General features: G+C 37.1%; 2 protein-coding genes and 2 long non-coding RNA genes across 13 annotated transcripts in view; 2 read left to right on the forward strand and 2 right to left on the reverse strand.

Annotated features, from left to right (window-relative positions):
- The window catches only part of RSBN1 (round spermatid basic protein 1), a 40,396-nt gene extending 29,373 nt beyond the window's left edge, over window positions 1-11,023 (forward strand). Inside the window, exons 5-7 of the mRNA XM_040231002.1 lie at window positions 7,449-7,616; window positions 8,813-8,921; window positions 9,501-11,023. Of these exons, the coding sequence (XP_040086936.1) occupies window positions 7,449-7,616; window positions 8,813-8,921; window positions 9,501-9,974 (751 nt within the window). The 3' untranslated portion in view covers window positions 9,975-11,023. The remainder of the gene's footprint in view (window positions 1-7,448; window positions 7,617-8,812; window positions 8,922-9,500) is intronic.
- LOC120856061 lies at window positions 28-16,221 on the reverse strand. The gene is made up of 3 exons (XR_005719375.1): window positions 16,051-16,221; window positions 7,484-7,679; window positions 28-2,672 (listed from the first exon to the last, which is right to left on the reverse strand). It is a non-coding gene; the product is annotated as an uncharacterized LOC120856061 (long non-coding RNA).
- LOC120856062 lies at window positions 11,979-15,650 on the reverse strand. Its single transcript, XR_005719376.1, has 2 exons — window positions 15,092-15,650; window positions 11,979-12,161 (listed from the first exon to the last, which is right to left on the reverse strand). It is a non-coding gene; the product is annotated as an uncharacterized LOC120856062 (long non-coding RNA).
- A 197-nt stretch (window positions 16,222-16,418) lies between the features above and the next one.
- PHTF1 (putative homeodomain transcription factor 1) overlaps window positions 16,419-19,755 on the forward strand; it is an 84,760-nt gene continuing 81,423 nt past the window's right edge. For all 10 annotated transcript variants that reach the window (XM_040231004.1, XM_040231005.1, XM_040231007.1 and 7 more), the window contains exons 1-3: window positions 16,419-16,776; window positions 17,102-17,176; window positions 17,792-17,848. In XM_040231004.1, the coding sequence (XP_040086938.1) occupies window positions 17,132-17,176; window positions 17,792-17,848 (102 nt within the window). In that variant the 5' untranslated portion in view covers window positions 16,419-16,776; window positions 17,102-17,131. The remainder of the gene's footprint in view (window positions 16,777-17,101; window positions 17,177-17,791; window positions 17,849-19,755) is intronic.

The following is a 19,755-nucleotide window of genomic DNA, read 5'->3' on the forward strand; positions in this document are numbered from 1 at the left end:
AAATGATTGAGAGTTGAGCAGCTTGAAAACCATTTTTTCTGATTTATTTAAAGAGCTGTCTTAAGTAAATCTCTTTAAGTTGTCAGTTCCTTAGTCCAGTTCACTCATTACACAGATACCAGAGTGAGGCATCCTTTTAAAAATAAAAAAAATCCTTCAATTCTTAAAACCTGGGTCCTAATTGCCTGTGAGATAAATGTTCAAACTCCTTTGTGTGGTTGATAAGGTTCTGTTATCATCTGGCCCTGACAGTATCTCTTCTGGGTGTATCTGCTTTTAGTCTGGGCCGGTCACACTGAATTCAGTTTCTAAACCATGGTCTTTCACATCTGTTTGCTTTTGCCCTGCTCTTTTTACTTGGAGTAGCATCCCTTCATCATCTTCCTTTCTACTCTTAATGAATTTTCAAAACTCAACTTGGATGTCACTTCCTTTGTGAAGCTTTTCTTTGTTCCCTTAAACAATTGGTCATTCCCTTTTCTGTGCTCACACATCATTCTGTTCGTTAATGATCTGTTGACAAAGTTTTTGGTTTTTACTATAAATTTTAACCTTTTTGAGGACAGTCTAATTTTTCATAGCACATGGCAAGTGATCAGTGTTTGCTGAGTGTAAAACCAGTGATGTATAGTAATTCATATTGGCCTAATATATTTTTTGTTTGAAGCAAAATTTGTTTAAAACAAACGTAGATTAACTTAATTTAGGACTATGAGAACAAATCTCATTTAATGAGACTGAATATAGCATATATTTGCTTAGATTATGGAAATAGGAACTCAAAATTAAGGTCCCCAAAATTAGTTTTAACAGATTAAGTTTAGACCTTACCTTAAAACTCAAAGAAAAGTAATACTAGAGCTAAGTATGGATAACCTTAGTACTTGGCGATAATTATGAAAATAGTTTATAAAAACTATAAATGCGAGGTGGTAGCATGATAGAACATGGCAATAAACCAAAACCTCTGCACATTGCTAAACCACAGCAGTTTTTGTACCTCGTAATGATGAATTTTGATATTCTAAATTCTTAAGTATTGTATATATTTTTTTATTCTATGATCTTTCCCCAAAGGAAATAATCGTTTGGTTTCCTGATTGGTATAAACTTAAAAAACAAACATCAGATAACAGAAAACAAGTAAAAAGGCAAAAAATATCTATAATCCCACTCATTCAGGCATGGTAACCTTTAAATTTTGGTCTATATTCACTCATAAATTTTCTTTGTACAAAGATGAATTCCTTCTTTACATGATGATTACTTTAAAATGTGTCTTACTAAGATGCAGCCATACCATCATTTCTAAATAACTGTAGTTTTGACTGTGTGGTTGTATCAAGATCTATTTTACCAATTCTTTATTAATGTAAATTGTTTCTATTTTTTTAGTATATTGACGAATGGTATTTTGATAAGCATGACAATGGTGTGCTGGAGCCAGTTTATACCAGCTTATAGGACCATTGTTAGCCTCATGATTCCACGCTGAGTGAGATCACATGAATAGCTTGAAATTGGCCATGTTGGGAGTATTCATACCACAGAAATCAGCAAATCAGCTAGTAGGTTGGTACAAAAGTAATTGCAGTTTCGGACTGTGAGTTTTAAATCATTTTAACTAGGCTCAAACACACTTTATTAGTCAAAATAGAAACCATTACAGTCAGCAACAGCTGTACAACCACCTACAGTGTACAACAACCAACGAGAAATATGTTTGTTTATTTCTGTAGCATAAAAATCCATGCTTTGGGATCAGCAAACACTTGGAAAGCATTTTCTGCCTCATGCTGGTTGTGGAAGCATTTTCCCTGCAAAAAGTTGTCAGGATGCTTGAAGAAGTGGTAGTTGGTTGGCAAGAGGTCAGGTAAATATGGCAGATGAGGCAAAACTTCGATAGCCTAATTCATTCAATTTTTGAAGTGTTGGTTGTGAGATGGGCGGTCAGGCATTGTCGTAGAGAAGAATTGAGCCCTTTCTGTTGACCAGTGCCAGCTGCTTGCATTGCAGTTTTCCGTGCATCTCATCGATTTGCTGAGCATACTTTTCAGAAGTAATGATTTCGCTAGGATTCAAATCAGACCGACAGCAGACCACCAAACAGTGATCATCACCTTTTTTTGGTGCAAGTTTGGCTTTGGGAAGTGAATGGAGCTTCTCCTCAGTCCAATAGTGAACTGGTTGTCACCAGTTGTGTAAAATCCGCTTTTCATCACACATCACAGTCCAATCAAGAAATGGTTCATTGTTATGTAGAATAAGAGAAGATGACACTTCAAAAAGGACACTATTTTTGATATGCAGTTAACGCATGAGGCATCTGCTTAGTGGGCTTTTTCATCTTTCCAACTTGCTTCAAATGCCAAACAACCATAGAATGCTCGAGGTTGAGTTCTTCGGCAACTTCTTGTGCGAGGATCAGCTCTGATGATTCTTTCAGTTGGTTGCTATCACCTTCAAATGGCCGGCCACAGTGCTTCTCATCTTCAAGGCTCTCATCTTTGCAAAAACCCCTTGAACCACCACTGCACTGTATGTTCGTTTGTAATTCCTGGGCCACCTGTGTTGTTGATATTGCGAGTTGTCTCCGCTGCTTTACGACTCGTTTTGAACTCGAATAAGAAAATTGCTCAAGTGTGCTTTTTGTCTAACATCATTTCTATAGCCTAAAATAAATATAAAGTAAATAGTAAGCAATAAGTCATTAGCAAAACATAAAGCAAGAAATGCACATTAAAATCATGTATAACATAATCACGTTATTTAGGAATGTATTCCAATATTAAATGGCAAATTTCAACAATGAAAACTGCAGTTACTTTTGCACCAACCTAATGCAAATCAGCCATCTCCCCTACTAAAGCCAATTACTAAACATGTATGGTACATCATTGTGGCTGGCTAGTGGGTTGACTGGCTGGTTGGTTGATAGGTAGGTAGGTAGGTAGGTAGATATTTTTTGTGATTATGCATGTTTATTTTCTTAGTAGAAATTGCTAAAGGCTCAAAGTATATACACATTTCTAAATGACTTCCAGAAATGTACCAGTTTATATTTCCACCCACATAGTAAGACAGTACCCTTTCCCCTGAACCCTCCACTAACATTCTCTTTTTTCATCTGATTAGACAAAAATGTTATTTTAATTTGCCTTTTTTGAGGGGTTTGAATTTCTTCTTCTGTGATTCCCTTTTAATTTTCTTTACTTATATTTCCATTGAGATGTTGTTTCTTTTCTCTTTAGTCACAAAGTTTTATTCATATGTTGTCAGATATATCTTTTCCTCTGAGATTTCTTCCTTAGTGGCAAATTTAGAAAGGCCTTCTCTCATTTAGTGTTACAAAATACTCACATTTTTTCCTAGTTACATATGTGATTTCAGTAATATGTATCTAAACTGGTGTTGATTTCAGTATAGAGGGAGAGATTCTGTTTAACATTCTTTTCAAGTAATTAGACAGTTGTACCCACATTGTTTATTTAACAGTTTATTATTTCTTCACTAATCTGAGGTACTATCAAATTTAATTTCTATTGGGATTAAATATTCTTAAGAGAGGCATCAAAAGCAGTTTGAATTAGAGTGAATAAATCAGAACTTAAACAGTAATGTCATCTTTATGTGTTACTGAGAATGTCCTGTTGCTGAAAATGATGAGATCAATGCAGAAGCTGTTTAGTTATCAAGGGCACTGCAAATGAAGATGATTTTTAAATTTATGAACTATAGAGTTAAAGAAATATATGCACAGGGTTTTAAAACATCAAACAGTATGAGGGGTTATACTTAAAATCCTGGCTACCTTTTCCTCCAGATGCAAACACCTTTTTTTCACCAGAGGCAAAACTGTTTTCTGGTTTTAATGCCTTTTTATGTTTTAAGGCTTTGGCAGGAAATTTGTCAATTTCATGGTATACTGGGTAGGGATTCCTTCCTTTTGGGATTTTCCAGATAGTTAAATGACTCTTACTCTAGCCTTTCCCTGCTCCTTGTACTTTTTGTCAACTGTGCTTATACATTGGTGAGGTTAATTCATATTCTGTTTTAAAACTGTAATTAGACTCTATATGCTTTGTCAAGAGGAGTATTCTAAAATTTGAAAGTCAGTAAATGGCATTTAAAATAATATGGGTAGTAAGTTTACTGGAGGCTAAAATTCGTATTCTAAGGTTCGAGTGGTTTGTTGTCACTCAAAGAAATAATAAACAAAGGATCTTTCTTTTCTATATTTCACCTAGATACTGAAAATCATGCCACATTTTAGTTTGGTTCATATTTGGATCTTGCTGGTTATTTTTGAATTGTTTGGTTTTTCTTGTTTCTGATGGCCTTTTTGGAGGGGATAGTATACACTTTTGACCATATTTCTAATATCTTCTATTCTTTCTATTGTTTAAGATTGGGCTTCCCTGGTAGCTCAGATGGTAAAGAATCTGCTTGCAAAGCAGGAGACCTGTAATCCCTGGATTGGGAAGATCCCCTGGAGAAGGGAATGGCAGCCCACTCCAGTATTTTTGCCTGGAGAATTTCATGAACAGTGGAGCCTGGTGGGGCTTCAGTCCAAGGGGGTCACAAAGACTTTTTTCTAAAATCACACTAACTTTCTGCATGACTTTGGCTACTGCTGCTTTTTGGCTTTTTTTTTTAAAATATAGCTTCTTTGAGGGAGAATGTTGTTAGTTACATTGCATTCTTTGCTTTTATCATACTCTCAAGAATCCAGAATTTTGACCATACTGTCTGGTCTAACATCACTTTTCACCTGGAAATCTTGTGGAGCTCTGTGTTTTCTTTACCTCAGTGTGAAAAGCTTATTTCACAGTTATCTACCTAGTAGTTCCCATTTAATGCTTTTCTACCTAAACTTATGGTTGTCTTCTTTCTGGGTTTATTTCTTTTTCTGCTTGATCACATATTCATTATATTCTAAGAAAAGGAAGATTTGAGTGATCATAATGTCTGAAAATTTCTTTTTCTGTTGTTAAATATGATCTGTAGTTTAGCTGGAGTCTAGAAGATGTATTTTCCTTAGGATTTTTTAACATTGCCCCAATGTCTTCTGGTATCTAATATTGTTTATGAGAAGTCTTAATGCCAGTGTCATTATTGTTCTTTTGTAAGTAACCTATTTTCTTTTCCTCTCCTGGGACCTTAGTTTCACAATGACACATCTTTGCTTGGGTTTTTAATTCCTATTCTTACATTTTAATCCTTTTTGTTGTTTGGTGGGTTCCTTAAACTTAAAAATTCATGTCTTTTTTGATTCCTGGAAATTTTTCTTGCTTAGTTGCTTCAGTAATCTCTTCATTTCTCTATTATTTCTTTCTGTTGTTGCTTGTAACCAAAACCATTGGTTTTGGAAATTGCTGTTGGTTGAATAATAGATCTCTCAGTTTGATTATCTTCATATTTCTTATTATCTTTCTGTTTTCGATTTTGGGACATTTACTTGACATTTGTCTTCTGAAAAAATTCTTAAATTTCAGTGTTTATTTTGGTGTTTTTCAGGCTGCTCTAGACTGTCTTCACATATCTGATGATTCTTGGTTTACTTGTTTCTATTTAGAAATAAAGCATTGGGGTTACTGGGCATTCTTTTTGTATTTCAGTAAGGCTTGTCAATAGGTAGGTTTCACTTTAGAGTTAACTGGCATAGAAGTGGACGTTAAAAGATATGTTCAAATGCCAGAGGATTACGTGAGTTTATACAGTAAGTTCAGTGTGTTTAGAGAAGAACATGCAGGATTTTTTGGCTGAAAGTTTATCAGAATGGTTTTGGTTACAAGCAACAAAATTGATTCAAACTGGTTCATAAAATAAAATGTCTTATATTTGAGGAAGTTGAGAGAGGTTGATCTAGGCAGCATATAGTCAATGGTTCAGTGTTGTCATCAAGGAACAAGGTCTTTTCCTTTTCTCTCCTCTGTCATTCTCTCTACCTAGGCTTTGTATTTACAGTGGCTTCCATTATGGTTGCTGCTGAATGGTGATAGCAGTTCTAGGTATACATCTGGATCCGATTATATCTAAAAAAAGAAAAGAGTGTTTTCTTTTACTACTTTCTTAGGAGCCAGGGAGCTTCCCAAAAGTCTTAGCAGATTTCTTCTCATATTGCTAGGCAGAATCGGTATGTGCTTATTCCTGTATCATTCACTGGCAAGGGGAATGAGCTTAACATAGTTTGCCAGAACTCATCAGGATCCATCTCTGAAACTTGTGAATGAGGGTAGGGACAGAGAGACCTAATAAGTAGAGTTCTTTCAAAGAAATTAAGGTGAGAGATAAATGCTGGTGGGTCACCTACATTGCCCTCTGTATGAGTTTAAATACCTGACCAAATTTCTGCCACTGGGGTGACAGGTGACAGGTGACAGGTTTATGTGCAGAATTTCACTTTATTTGCTCTTTTTTCAACTGTACTTCCTTTCTGTCCATTATCCTTATTTTACTAACTTTTTTAGCTGCCATTCCCTTCTTGTTTAGTCTAGGCCTGTGGCTTTCTCAGCTCAGTTTCATTAGTCAAAAAACACTTTTAGTCATTTTTCATCTTCCAGAAATGTGTTGATGGTGTTCATTTACTGATTCATTTTCTTTGTTGCTTCGCATTCATTCCTTTACTGTCACCCTTAGATTATTATATTTAGAAGGTTTTGAGCACACAAAAAAACTCCCATGTATTCAATAGCAACAGTTACCAATTCATAGCCAGTTCTGTTTGATCTATAATCCCTTCCACTCCTCCACTTCTGTTCCCCACCCTTACTACATTAGCTTGAAGTCTTTTACTTCCATTTTCATGTGGAAGGAGATGTAGATGCTCAGGTTGCCATCTTCAGTTAAGTCTAGTAGAATGCTTTGAGACTTAAAAATGACTCCAGGTATAGAAAACATACAGCCTTGAATTCTGAATCAAATTTTCTGTTACTAGGCAACTAAGCTTTTAGTAATTTCTTATTTCATATTGGAGTATAGCCAATTAAAAATGTTGTGATTGTTTCCGGTGGACTGCAGAGTGACTCAGCTATACATACACATGTATCCATTCTCCCCTAAACTCTTTTATCCAGCTTGCCCCATAACGTTAAGCAGAGTTCCCTGTGCTGTATATCGTAGGTCCTCGTTGATTATCCATTTTAAATAGAGCAGTATATACATGCTAAAGAGCTATATATGTCTATTTATTTATAGTGTTTGTATATTCAAACACTGCATTTGTGCCAGATCAAGATAACAGCTGTCATATTATCATGACTGAGAAAAGGAGGTCACCCCATTCAGCATTACATTATGGCATGTCAAATGTTGATGATCGAAATTGCTGAACCTTCTCAGCCCTCATTTAAGATTTGGTATTTTAGTAGACTTTTTTCTTACTGCTGTTAATTTTTTATGTTGCTGCTTTCTTCTTCCTCGTTATTTTGAAACCAAATTGACTACAGATCAATGAATGAAATTAAAAATCTCCAGTACCTACCTCGGACCAGTGAACCCCGGGAAGTCCTCTTTGAAGATAGGACAAGAGCTCATGCTGATCATGTAGGTCAGGGGTTTGACTGGCAGAGTACGGCTGCTGTTGGGGTTTTGAAAGCTGTACAGTTTGGTGAATGGTAAGTTAATGGAACTCAATTCCAAGATTGAGTCCACATTTTCTTAAGGCAGCATTAACCAATCTGAAAAGTTGGGAACAGTTTTCACTGTGGTAAAATACACATAACAAAATTAAAATGAAAATCTTAACAATTTTAAGTATAGTAATGTTAAGTATATTCACATTGTTGTAAAACAAATCTCTAGAACTTTTTCATCTTGCAGAACTGTAACTCTATACCTTTTATTCAATAACTCCCCTTTCTCCTCTCCCCCAGTTCCTGGCGAACATCACTCTATGGATTTGACCACTTTAAATACGTCATATAAATGGAATCAAACAGTTGTTGACTTTTTGTGATTGACTTATTTCAGTTAGCATTGTATCCTCAAGGTTCATCCATATGGTACCGTGTGTCATAATTTCCTTCCTTTTAAAGGCTGAATAGTACTTCATTGTATGTATATGCTATGTTTTGTTTGTCCATTTGTCTGTCAGTGGACACTTGAGTCGCATCCACCTTTTGGCTGTTACGAACAAACATCTTTTCATGCCCGTGCTTTCATTCTTTTGGGTATATACCCGGAAGTGAAATTGCTAGATCATATAGTAATTCTGTTTTTAATTTTGGGAGCAACTGCTATACTAGCTTTCTTACTGGTTGCACCCTTTTACACTCAGTTAGGGCCTGGTTTTAAGAAGGCTCAGAACATATTTAAAAGCTGTATTTTACTTTGTTTTTCATATTTATGCCTTTAGGGTCTTCAATATTATTGTAGAGTTTGGTTTGATCTTTAGAATTAGAGTTCAGTCACAGGTTGACAGTAATATTTTAAGTTAAAGATTATTTTTTTTTCCTACTCTATACTTTGAAAACTGGAATGTGTGGTATTTGTGTCTGAGATGTATTCTGTCCATTTCTTTCTGTCAAGATGATGACGTCCGGTGGCATGGAGATGGTGAGGCAAAGTGGTTAGATGATGTAGTCATTAATGTTAAGTTTTATAAACTAATTTTAATTTTTTAAAAATCACTTAATTGATATTTTATTTTTTTAAGTTGATGAAAGAAACAAATGTATACTTTGTCCTTAGTTAGGTGTTAATGCATCTATTTCTTTGCTAGTGTAGCAGTTCCAGGAACAAGAAGATTGAAATTGTCATCATTTTCCATTATGAAATGCTTGTTTCTAAAACTTAATTTTGTCAATCTTAGGAGTGACCAACCTCGCATAACCAAAGATGTGATTTGTTTTCATGCTGAGGATTTTACTGATGTTGTACAGAGACTTCAGTTAGACCTTCATGAACCTCCAGTTTCCCAGGTAAGAACTTTTGCTTTTTCTTTGCTCTTTGAGTGAGATCTTAGAAATTAAGTATCTGTACTTATTTAATTTTGCATTTTGTCTTTTAGTTGGATACGTGGTATAGTGAATTTCATTTTAAAAGCTGTTTGTGGAGGATGTTGAAAATCATTAAAATGGAGCTTCCCAAGCAGAATGTTTAGGGTCTCCCTTCAGTCGTTGGGATGCCAGGTGGGCCTGAGGTGGTCAGTTTGGGCTGTGAGCAGTCTCAGCTGTTAACCAAATTGCACTGTGTGCCCTCACCTACAAAAGGCTGGAAGACAGTGAAAGAAATAGATAATGTTGCCCTGGCATGGGGCAAAGACTATTGATACTTAGTTGCATTTTGATTTATTTAATGATTCTGTAGGCCAGTCCTAATTTTAACCTGTACTTTATTACTAGAAAAGTAATAACATATGAGGAAAAGTGTATCTCAGGAATTGTAGGAAATTGTATATTGTATAGTATTGTTTGGCTTTAATTTGAACCTACTGTTTTCCTGTGCTGATTATTTTATTTGACTTAATAAATCTCATGAAACTTTTTTCCTTTTTTCAGTGTGTGCAGTGGGTGGATGAAGCAAAACTAAACCAAATGAGGCGGGAAGGCATTCGTTATGCTCGAATTCAACTGTGTGACAATGATATCTACTTCATCCCTAGAAATGTCATTCATCAGTTCAAAACAGTGTCAGCAGTGTGCAGCTTAGCCTGGCATATAAGGCTTAAACAGTACCACCCTGTTGTGGATGCCTCTCAAAACACAGAAGGCAGTTCTACTGTGGACTGTGATTTAACTGGAAAGCAAGAATTAGAAGTTGACTCCCAGTGTGTGAGGATAAAAACTGAATCTGAGGAAACATGCACAGAGACGCAGCTTTTGACAACTGCTTCATCGTCCTTCCCACCTTCATCTGAACTTAATCTACAGCAAGATCAGATGACTTCATCTATTCCAGTTTTAAAGGTGGAAAGTAGATTGGACTCTGACCAGCAACACAGTCTACAGGAACACTCAAGCACTCCTGTGTGATATGTACATATTCAAACACATTTTTTAACTTTTTTAAATTTTGATGTGAAGTTATAGTTTTATAACTGGCTTAAGTTAAGTTTTATTGGAGAAATCTTGCCTATAATTCTATAAAGAGAAATGACATTCCACAAATGTCAAGCATATCTTTTTTACACAGATTATGCAAAGTTAAGAGTTGTATCTTATCCCGTTAGTACAGTATGTAATAGTGGGTCTGCTGCTACTTTCTGTTTTAAGGTGTGAGGTAACAGTTCAATCTCTTCTTCAAATCAAAATGAGAATTTTCTGGAATAACAGATTCTTATTTGGTAAATTAATTCACTTCCTTTAATTTTATCTTGACTTGTCTCTTGCCGTTTTTGCTGTTTTATGGTAGATCAGATTTCTGATTTAGTACTTGTGCTCTTATGGTACAGATCCAGTTTCTACAGTAAGAGTGGCATAGGTTGCAGGAAAGAGGTCCTGCATCTTAGACATGGGCAAGTCATTTACTTAGTTTCAACCATAAAGAGCAGGTAGTTTCTAAGGAATTCAGTGGCTCTCTGATTTTAACAAGAGAAAGCACAGCACTTTCTGATCCAAACTGGTTTTTTTTTTTTTTTTTGTATCTGTTATTTAAAGCCCAGTGGATATTTCAATTAAAAATATCTAAAGATGAATAGTCCTTGGTCATTCATTCTCCATGGTTCATTAATCTCTTCTAGAATACTTGGTAACTATGGAAGATATTTTGGGTAAAAGAGATAATGTTGACCTGATACTCTATATTGTTCTGCTTCCTAGCATCCTCACATTTTGTGTGGACACTTTTGCTTCCTAAACTGATCATGAGTATCAAACTTATAGAATGATATCTATCTTTCAGATGAGGCTGCCATATTTTGTGCATGAAACTTAGGAAAAACTATTTTTGTCACTTAGCATCAACCTCTTCATGATAAAGATCTGTTGACTTCAGTTCACAGTTTCAACTGGTGAATACCTGGGTTTATTTATTATTGCTCTGTGTTGCTACTGTCTAATAAAGAATATGGCACTAGACTTCATCCTAGAGTTTCAGGTAGCCTAATCCTTATTAGTGCCTGAGTATTTAACAGTTTTTTTTCTGAACAGGCACAGTTCATATAGCTAGTATAGTCTTAACTTTCTGTTATTTTAGAATGTTAATGTGATACACATTTCACTTTCTCTTAGTTAATAATATGATAGGCCATTTGCTTATTAAAGGAAGAGTACTCCCCACACCTAAGACCAGATTCTTGTATCTACCTGGTTATAGTGCAATTTGGAGATTTTTTTTTTTCCTGGAGAGTAAGATTTGGAATATTTGCATTAACATAGGCAAAAAAAGATGCTGCTTTATTATGTCTGTCACCATGAAAACATAGCTGCATCTTTTGAAATACAAATATGAATTTTCTCTAAAATATTCTGAAATAGGTTAAATCTTATATAAATATTACTTTGTGCAATATTGTTGTGTAGTTAAACGCATATTAGCAAAGTATAGAGGTCACTGTGTAAACCGATAGAAAAGTAACCATCAGCAAATACTGCAGTGATTAGTTAGAATCTGTATTATTCCTTATATATATGTATATGTATGTATTCTCTGTTACAAAGGATGAAGACAAATAGAGAAACATTTCAGTGTAAACCATTTATGAATTGGAAGTGATGTTGGTTTTAGTTATCTTTGTAAATAAGGTAATTAGAATGGTATGAAGAGTAATGTGATTATTGCAGGGGTGTTTCAAAATCCTGGGTATAAATTTTAGGGTAAATTCTAGTTTATCAAGACTAGTTTTTAAGGGACCTGCCTTTGAGGGTGTTTTTTGTTATTTTAGGGGGAGGGGGTGAATCACTAAGTATGTGGGTTTGGGTTATTTCTTGTTTTTGTTTTTCTGTCCAGAAGAATTTCATAGAGCTTTACCAGGCTGTGCAAAGTAAAATTCTTCTCAGGCAACATTTGCTTTTCAAAAATAATCATGAAGAACAAGGTTGTTAAAGCGAAAACTTTTAATTTTTTTCTTGTCTTCCAAGATCCGATTTCCCCATCTCCCACTTGCCATCCAGCAGATGCCATCTGTCATCTAAGCTGGTCATTGCTAATAAACAAGGAGACTGTCTCCTGACAGCCAGCACTGTGTATAATCACTCAGGAACCAGCGGATCTGCAAAGACCTACAATCAAAAACAAATCCCCATTTTCTTTTTATAAAACATTCTACCCTCAACTCCAATATAACATATTGAAAACAGTATAAAGATGTTTAAAATCATGTACTAATAAATTCATTGTATGTTAGAACTGCAATAGAACCGAGAGAGAAACATTTAGCTAGTAATGTATCTGGAAACTGAATGTCCTATGTGAGTATTAGATTTTAATAGCATGCTTTAAAGACTGATGAATATAAAAGCGCAAGTTTTGAGTTTGTTACTGCTTTAAAGCTGTATCCTAGTTTAGCGATACAAATGATAGCAACTTTTCTAAAATCATTAAATTATTTGGTTTGGTGGAGTGAGGCATGGAACAATCTGGCGTCTTCTGATTTGTAAAGTAGTGATGGCAGTGAAGTTGTAACTGAAGTTTAAGCTGATCTTCCTTTTTGGTATATTATCCGTTGTGCCAACTCTTTTGAGATTACTTGCAGAATGTGGCTATAAGTTTTAGTATTTTGTGGAGCAGAGGGATATTTTTTAAATGGTCTTATGAAAAAGGATCCAGTAAATAAGTATTCCTAACTTAGTAATTAGAATGATTTTATGGTATTCACTAATCAGGAGAAAAGTCTTCCCCTTGCCTCAGAAGTCATACTGTAATTACCAGGATGTACTTGGAGTAGGATTATGATTCAAAGAAGTAGCCCAAATTCATAAAGCAATAATAACTACAGATCTGCTTTCCCCTCCAAAGTTTTAACTCTTTACAAATGAATTCCTCGGCTTAATTGTACTTTTAATTTGCTAATTTAATACTTAGGATTTGTTTCACTGGTACTTTATTATTAATACTTCAAATTAAAGACATTTGGAAGGTCCCCTTTCCCCTTAGAGACAGCTGGAATAACAACTAACTAATATTAAAAGCTCTTGTAGGGGGAAAAAGGAGCTTATCAAATAAAATCATTTACTAAACCTTAGGAAAAGATGTTTTGCATCAGTCTTAATAGGCAAAAAGTTCATGCTTAGTGACTGGAGAGATTTTTGCTTATAGCTTTTCCCTCTATAATTACTATCTAGAATGAAAGCTAATTTAGGAACAAGACTAACATTCAAAAAACCCTTAGTGCATATATTTTTAATTATTATTAGCTCATTATTAGATCATTTATTTTCATCTGTATTTGCCATTAAAATTTATTTGCATTTATATCTTTAGAATAACTGAGTTTGTGTCTGTTTTATCATTGCTACGAGTTTTATAAAAAGAACCTTTCACTAGTACATGCCAGAGGTTCATATTTCTGCTAAGTATTTAATTTTTTTAAACAGATTGTCGCTGTATTTATTGTTCATGCAGTAAGTAGAGGAAATGTACAAGACAGATGTTTTTCTTTAGCACATGGACCTATCCTCATCCTGAAAGTTGTTGCTTTAAAAGCAAGTATCTCTCCATAAATATTATGGCCTTCCATTTTCTTCATACATCTTTTAGGATTCACTTGTGCATGTAGTTGAGACCAATGTCTCTTAATATAGCACTTTTCAATTCTCTCTAAAAAACTTATGTACTACTATCACATGTTGTAAATTTTCATGTAATAGTGTTTTCTGTGACTAAACTCCATTTTGATTGGCAGCTAAGACTTTTTTTTCCTGTGGCTTTAATTTATCTAAGAGGTCTTTGCATATAGATGAAATGTATAATTTGCCTGGCGGACTATTTGCGTTTTGTGGCCTTAGTTTGTTTATTGACATTAATGAGTGTTTTAAAAAGGTTTTTAATGAATAGTCTTAAATCTAAATTTGTGTGAATAATAATCCTTTTAACACAGTGCTTTTTTGTAGCTGTCTAAGTGTGTTAAATTGTTAAGCTATTTCTTTGTAAAATAGGACAATGGAATGCATAGTTTTTTTTTTTTTCCTGTAAAGTATTTTTTTAATAAACAAAGTCTGATTTGTCCTTTACTGATGTTTCATGACAAAATGAATAGCACATATGAATTCTAGCTACCTGGAACCTGTTTTTAAAGTATTTATCCCTCTCTTCTCTGTTTTATATTATTTTGTACTATTTTAGAAAATCTTGACTTTTTAAGGAAAAGGTTATAGATGCCAGGGTAAAATTTCATCCATATTAAGAGGCAGTTAGTTTGTGGGGAAGAAGGAAAACTATGCTTGGCATTGTGGCAGTTAACCCTCTTACCACAAAAATTGTTTCATATCTGAGAACAGTCTTAAACTTTTGATCTGGAGATGTTGATATTTTTGAAAGTACATGCATGCAGTGTTAATGAACATGCTCTTACAGACGTTTCAGATGTCATTGCTGTATTAAGTGACATAACTCTGGGTTTTTTTCCTCATCAGTTCTTATTTGTGTGAACTTCTCATTAATTAAGGTACCTTTCCTAAGCACTGATAGCTCTCGCTTATGATTAGGAAAGGAAAAGGAGAGGAACTGATGTTTTTTGAGTAACTGTTGAGAAGGGGACGTCAGAGGATGAGATGGTTGGATGGCATTACCGACTAAAATGGACATGGGTTTGGGTGGACTCCAGGAGTTGGTGATGGACACGCCTGGAGTGCTGCGGTTCATGGGGTTGCAAAGAGTCGGACACGACTGAGTGAACTGAACATTTAATCCTCACAGGCTTGAGTAGGAAGGTAACAACACAATCTCCATAATACACGTGAAATAACAGGCTGTTAGACCGAATAAATTACCTTAAGTTAAATAGTGGGAGCAGGCATTTGAATGCAGTTGTGGGCTCAAAGCCCATGCTTTGTTCAGTAAGAGCCTTAGGGAGCATTGTAACTTTGTACATGGGGCTCCTGAAAGAAGATTTGCTACTTACTAGTTTTCCCTGATTGCAGTTCTTCCAGGAACTCCCCCTAAAGCCTCTTTGTGTGCTAATAAACTAAAATGCTTAATTAGTGTAACTTACCTCTTAAAGCAAATATTTAGATATACAAAAAAATGACTTTGATTAGTCATTCTTCCCCTGCTTTTCTTTAATCAGCCATTCCTCTTGAAACCCAGCAGAACTTTTAGCTGTAAGGACGGGAAAAGGTGTCAAGAAGAAAAAGCAGAAAGGAAACCATTGCCAATGTGTGGAATATAGAAATAAGCCGGGTAAAAAGATTTTAAATTATTCTGTGGGAGTTAGTTTTATCTTGGTCGATTTTCCTCATCGGTGAAACAGGGATAGTAACTTCCATTTATGTCGATTTAGCTAGCAAACATTTACAACTGCCCATCTAAGGCTTTCTGGACTGTTCTACGTATCTCATTAGCTTTAAACGGACCCAAATGCTACCACTGCTGGCCAAGCAAGGACACTGCTTCAATTGAGGTTAGAATCACCGTTAGAAGTTAGTGTTCCATTAATGGCCCCAAAAAAACGGTATAGGAGAGGAAAGCTGCTTGCTTAAAACCTTAACCCATTCTTAAATATTCATTTGAGGTCGCAACCATTCCTTTCTCCTGACCTCTTGTCAGCCTGCTTGAACAAACAGTTCCCCTCGCTACCTGCCCCTGTCCTAATTGGGAAAGTGCCTTGGAACTGTCCTAAGCCTTGGCCCCTCTCTTCCTTTATTTACCCTTGAGCACCCAGAAAGCTGAAGTCCCAGAGCGGTTGAAAGGCGGGAGAGATTTAATAAGCCGCAGCTTGCCGGGTCTTTCGTTCCAGAGCAGCGTAAATTCACGAAAACATTTGTTCTTTCAGCAAAGGTTGAGAAACTTTCGGCCAGGCTCGTGCCAGACCCTAGTTTCTGATCTCATGGAGCCCCCAGCCCACTGAGGAAGGCCGACAGTAAATAATGAAGCACAAAGAAATATGAAACATAAGGAAAGACGAGTGTTGCAAAGAAACGAACAGGGAACTATTGAAATATCTGGACCGACCTCCTTTAGACGGATGGCTGGGAAGTCATTTCTGAAGAAGTGACCTGAAGGGTGATCTGAGGGAGCTGCTCAGGGCCTATACCGCCGCGGGGTAGCTCCCCAGCTCCTAGGTCCCGAGCCTGGCGGAGGCTCGGCGGGAAGGACCCGGGCCGGGGGCGGAGCCAACTTCACTGCAAACCCCGGAAAGCGGAAGCTGCAGCCCGGCTGCACCGTGGTCTGCGGGGCTGCTGCTTCCCAGGTCTGGGTCGGCTGAGTCACGGCCCGGCCCGGCCCGGCCCGGCCTAGCGAGGACGCGTGCCCGCCGCCCCGAAGCAGCTGCCACCCGGGCCTTGGGACCTCTGCACTTGACTTTTCCGGCCGGGGACAAAACCTTCGGCCGTTGCAGCGACTGGCAGTCTAGCGAATACCCCCTTCACTTTTTATCGTCCTCCTTTCTCAGTTCATTGTTTGGTTATTTTAGGGTCAGTCCGATGACCCTATAGGTCGGGCTTGGAGGGCGCCGGCTCTCTGGCGGCAGACTGCCCTCGTCTGGGCGCTGGGCAGCCGGCTGCCTCCGAGGCTGGGGCGGCCTCCGCGGTCTCCATGGTAACGGCCCGGCCGGCGTCTCTGCCTCGGGGGGAAGATGAGGCCTGCCCGGTCCGCCGCCTCGCCCCCGGCCTCACGGGCGGGCCGGGGCCACTGAGAAGGCAGGTCCCGGCCGCCGGACGGCGGGGCATTGGTCGCCAGGTGAGTGCAGGACCTTGGAGAGAGGAGGAGGTAGGGTGCGGGTCAACTCCAGCGACCTCCCCTCCTCTCCTGCCTTACTGCATCCCTAAACACACCCGCACAAAATCTCTCAGAGAGGCTCCGGTCGCCGCTGCGCCAGAGTGGTGTTTTTTTTTTTTTTTTTTGGTATGCTTTTGTTTTTGGTTTTTTTCCTGGCAAACAGCCGGCGAACGAGACGGTCAGCAGCTTATGGAGAGGCTGAGAGAAGCGTTTTTTGACTTCTGTCCAAACTGGGAAAGTATCTTTAAACTACTGGACTCACCGACTGGTTTTCCTTCGTTTTCAGTGAAATCCCGTTTTCTGGCTGGAGACACAGATGGCCTCAAATGAGAGAGATGCTATATCGTGGTACCAAAAGAAGGTAATATCAGTGTATTTTTATTTGTAAACATGCTCCCTGCAGAAAGCTCCCACAAAGAATACCTGTCATGTTAGTTTTTAATGAGTTCGGTAGTGCAGTGTATTCTTAAATGGTATCTCAAATGGAAAACCTAGTACAAGGTCACTAGGTCTTTTGAATTCAGTTCCAGGTCCCCGCATAAGATTTTCAACCTTCCGTCTCCAGACTACATTCACAGTGTCACAGCAGTGCTATGAGAGTTTGCTTCTCATCAAATTGCTGTTTTTTTAGACATAAAACTTTTATCTGCACAGATCAGACTCTTAGTGTCATCAATCTTAATGAGCTGCCCTTAACCTTTTATTTCTATTTAGTTTTCTGCTGATATTTTTTCTTAAGTGGAAATATCTTTTAAGGTTTATATTTAATTTGAAGTATTTTGGACATTGCTTCCAGCTAAGTTTGAAATTTTGAAGGAAATAGTCCTTGGAAATAATAATTTATCCTAGCCTCAGAAAAGCACAGACATTTCCCAGATATCATATAGACACTTTAAATAATTTCATGACTTGTGAGACTTGGCCTAAATAAAAGGATTTCCTTTCCATCATTTAAGTAGCCTGCTGCTTATTTCAGATTGGAGCATATGATCAGCAGATATGGGAAAAGTCAATCGAACAGACACAGATTAAGGTAAATTGATTTCTTTTATTTTTTTCCACTTTGCTTTACTGCATTAATGTGTTGTAAGTACTGGATTGCACTTACTTTAAAAAAAAATCTGCACTTATCCACTAAGGTATTCTTTGTTCTTTGAAGTTTATAAGGAAAACAACAGTACCAGTGGGATGATAAATGACAATTAACATTTGGCCTTCATATGAGAGAAACAGAAAGGGTTAGTTGGTCTGTGATTAATTTGAAATCAAATATCCAGTATAAACGGAACTATGGCTCTTTAACTGGCGGTAGTTAAGAGTTAGTTGTGGTAATACAAGGCCAATTTGCTAGAGCTTCAAGGTTTTCAGGTGAAGTTGTGAAAATGAACTGTCCAGGTTTTTTAAAGCATCTCCTTCTCCTGGCCTCTCGCCTCCTTCACCCTTGCCTTTCATCCCCCACCCCTCCCACTCCCTCTTCCTCTTTTTCTTCCTCTACAAGTCAAATTAAATCCATTTGTTACCTGAATCACTTTTTCAATTACTGGTTTAGAGTATGATCTTAAGTATTTCAGGTTCTTAATATTTTTCTACACTACTTTTGGATCTGAGCAGTTTCTTGGAGTTATTTCATGCTAACCAAGAAACCAAAATTGATGTGTAATTGAGATGCCAGTTTATTAATTTATAATAGGGGAAGGAAGGGTTAAATAATCTAATGTTCCCAAACCAGGGCTGTGGGATCAATATGTGTTGCGGGAGTTGGGGGGGAGGGGTTGGGGGAGGGGGGGATTGTTGCAAATTAGTCATGGAATTGTTGCTTGGTAGCCCTATGTAATTGCATAGTCTTGAGGGATGTGGAACAGCCTAAAGACCATCCTGCCCTTAAAGAATGTCTATTGACCTTAATATTTAGATCTACAGATATAGGGTCTTACCTCCTTGGAAAGTACTGAATAATGGCTGGCAGATTCTTGTTTTTGGACCTTTCTTTTTAAAAGATCTTTCCTCTGACCCTCTGTGAACATTAAAAAAAATATTTATATCTGGGTGTTATATTGCTTCAGTCATGTCTGACTCTTTGCAACCCTATGGACTGTAGCCCACCAGGCTCCTCTGTCCATGGGCTTCTCTAGGCAAGAATACTGGAGTGGGTTGCCATGCCCTACTCCAGGGGATCTTCCCAACCCAGGGATCAAACCCATGCCTCTTAGGTCTCCTGCATTGGCAGACAGGTTCTTTACCATTAGCACCACCTGGGAAGCCCAGTACAACTTAATAGTTGGTTCTGTTTATCTCCAAGTCAGATTGGTTGGGCTGGGACATTTAAATCTCAGCTGAAATACTTTTAGGGCGTGTTCTTTTTATAAGCCAATCAACTAAGAAGTTATTAGAAATACATGGTACTTGGTTAACTTTTCATGATTTTGTACGGTCTCTGATGTTTTATAGTAATAGGAGATGGGGTTAGGATGAATAAATCCCCCAGTTTTATATTGTAGCTCTCAAATCCTGTCCTGTTGTTCTATTGTGAACTCCAAAAAGTATGGGTATTAAGTCTGGTATAATGGAAAGCGCCCAGTACTAGGAGTTGGATCTCCTTTTGTGAGCTGTCTCTAGCTTTGTGATCTTGAAAAAGCCCTGTAGTTTGACTGGTTTTGGTTTATTTATGTTTTAAAAGTTTTGCTTCCTGCCATACAATTTCTTTACCTACCTCTTTCCTCTACCTGATTTAAATATTTCCACAACTCTTATTTCCATGCCATTTTATACATACCCTCCTTTTGGTACACTGTATCCTGTGTTATTTGTTAACCTGTGTGTTTTCATGGACCTCAAGGACAGGAATTACATTTGTATTCCATTTTTTAGAACATCTTGATTCATACTAGGAACTTGGTATTTCTGTGTTTGATTAAAGCCCACCTATTATGTATATTTTAA

The sequence above is a fragment of the Oryx dammah genome, unplaced genomic scaffold (assembly GCF_014754425.2).
Source record: "Oryx dammah isolate SB20612 unplaced genomic scaffold, SCBI_Odam_1.1 HiC_scaffold_28, whole genome shotgun sequence".
Taxonomy (NCBI): Eukaryota; Metazoa; Chordata; class Mammalia; order Artiodactyla; family Bovidae; genus Oryx; species Oryx dammah.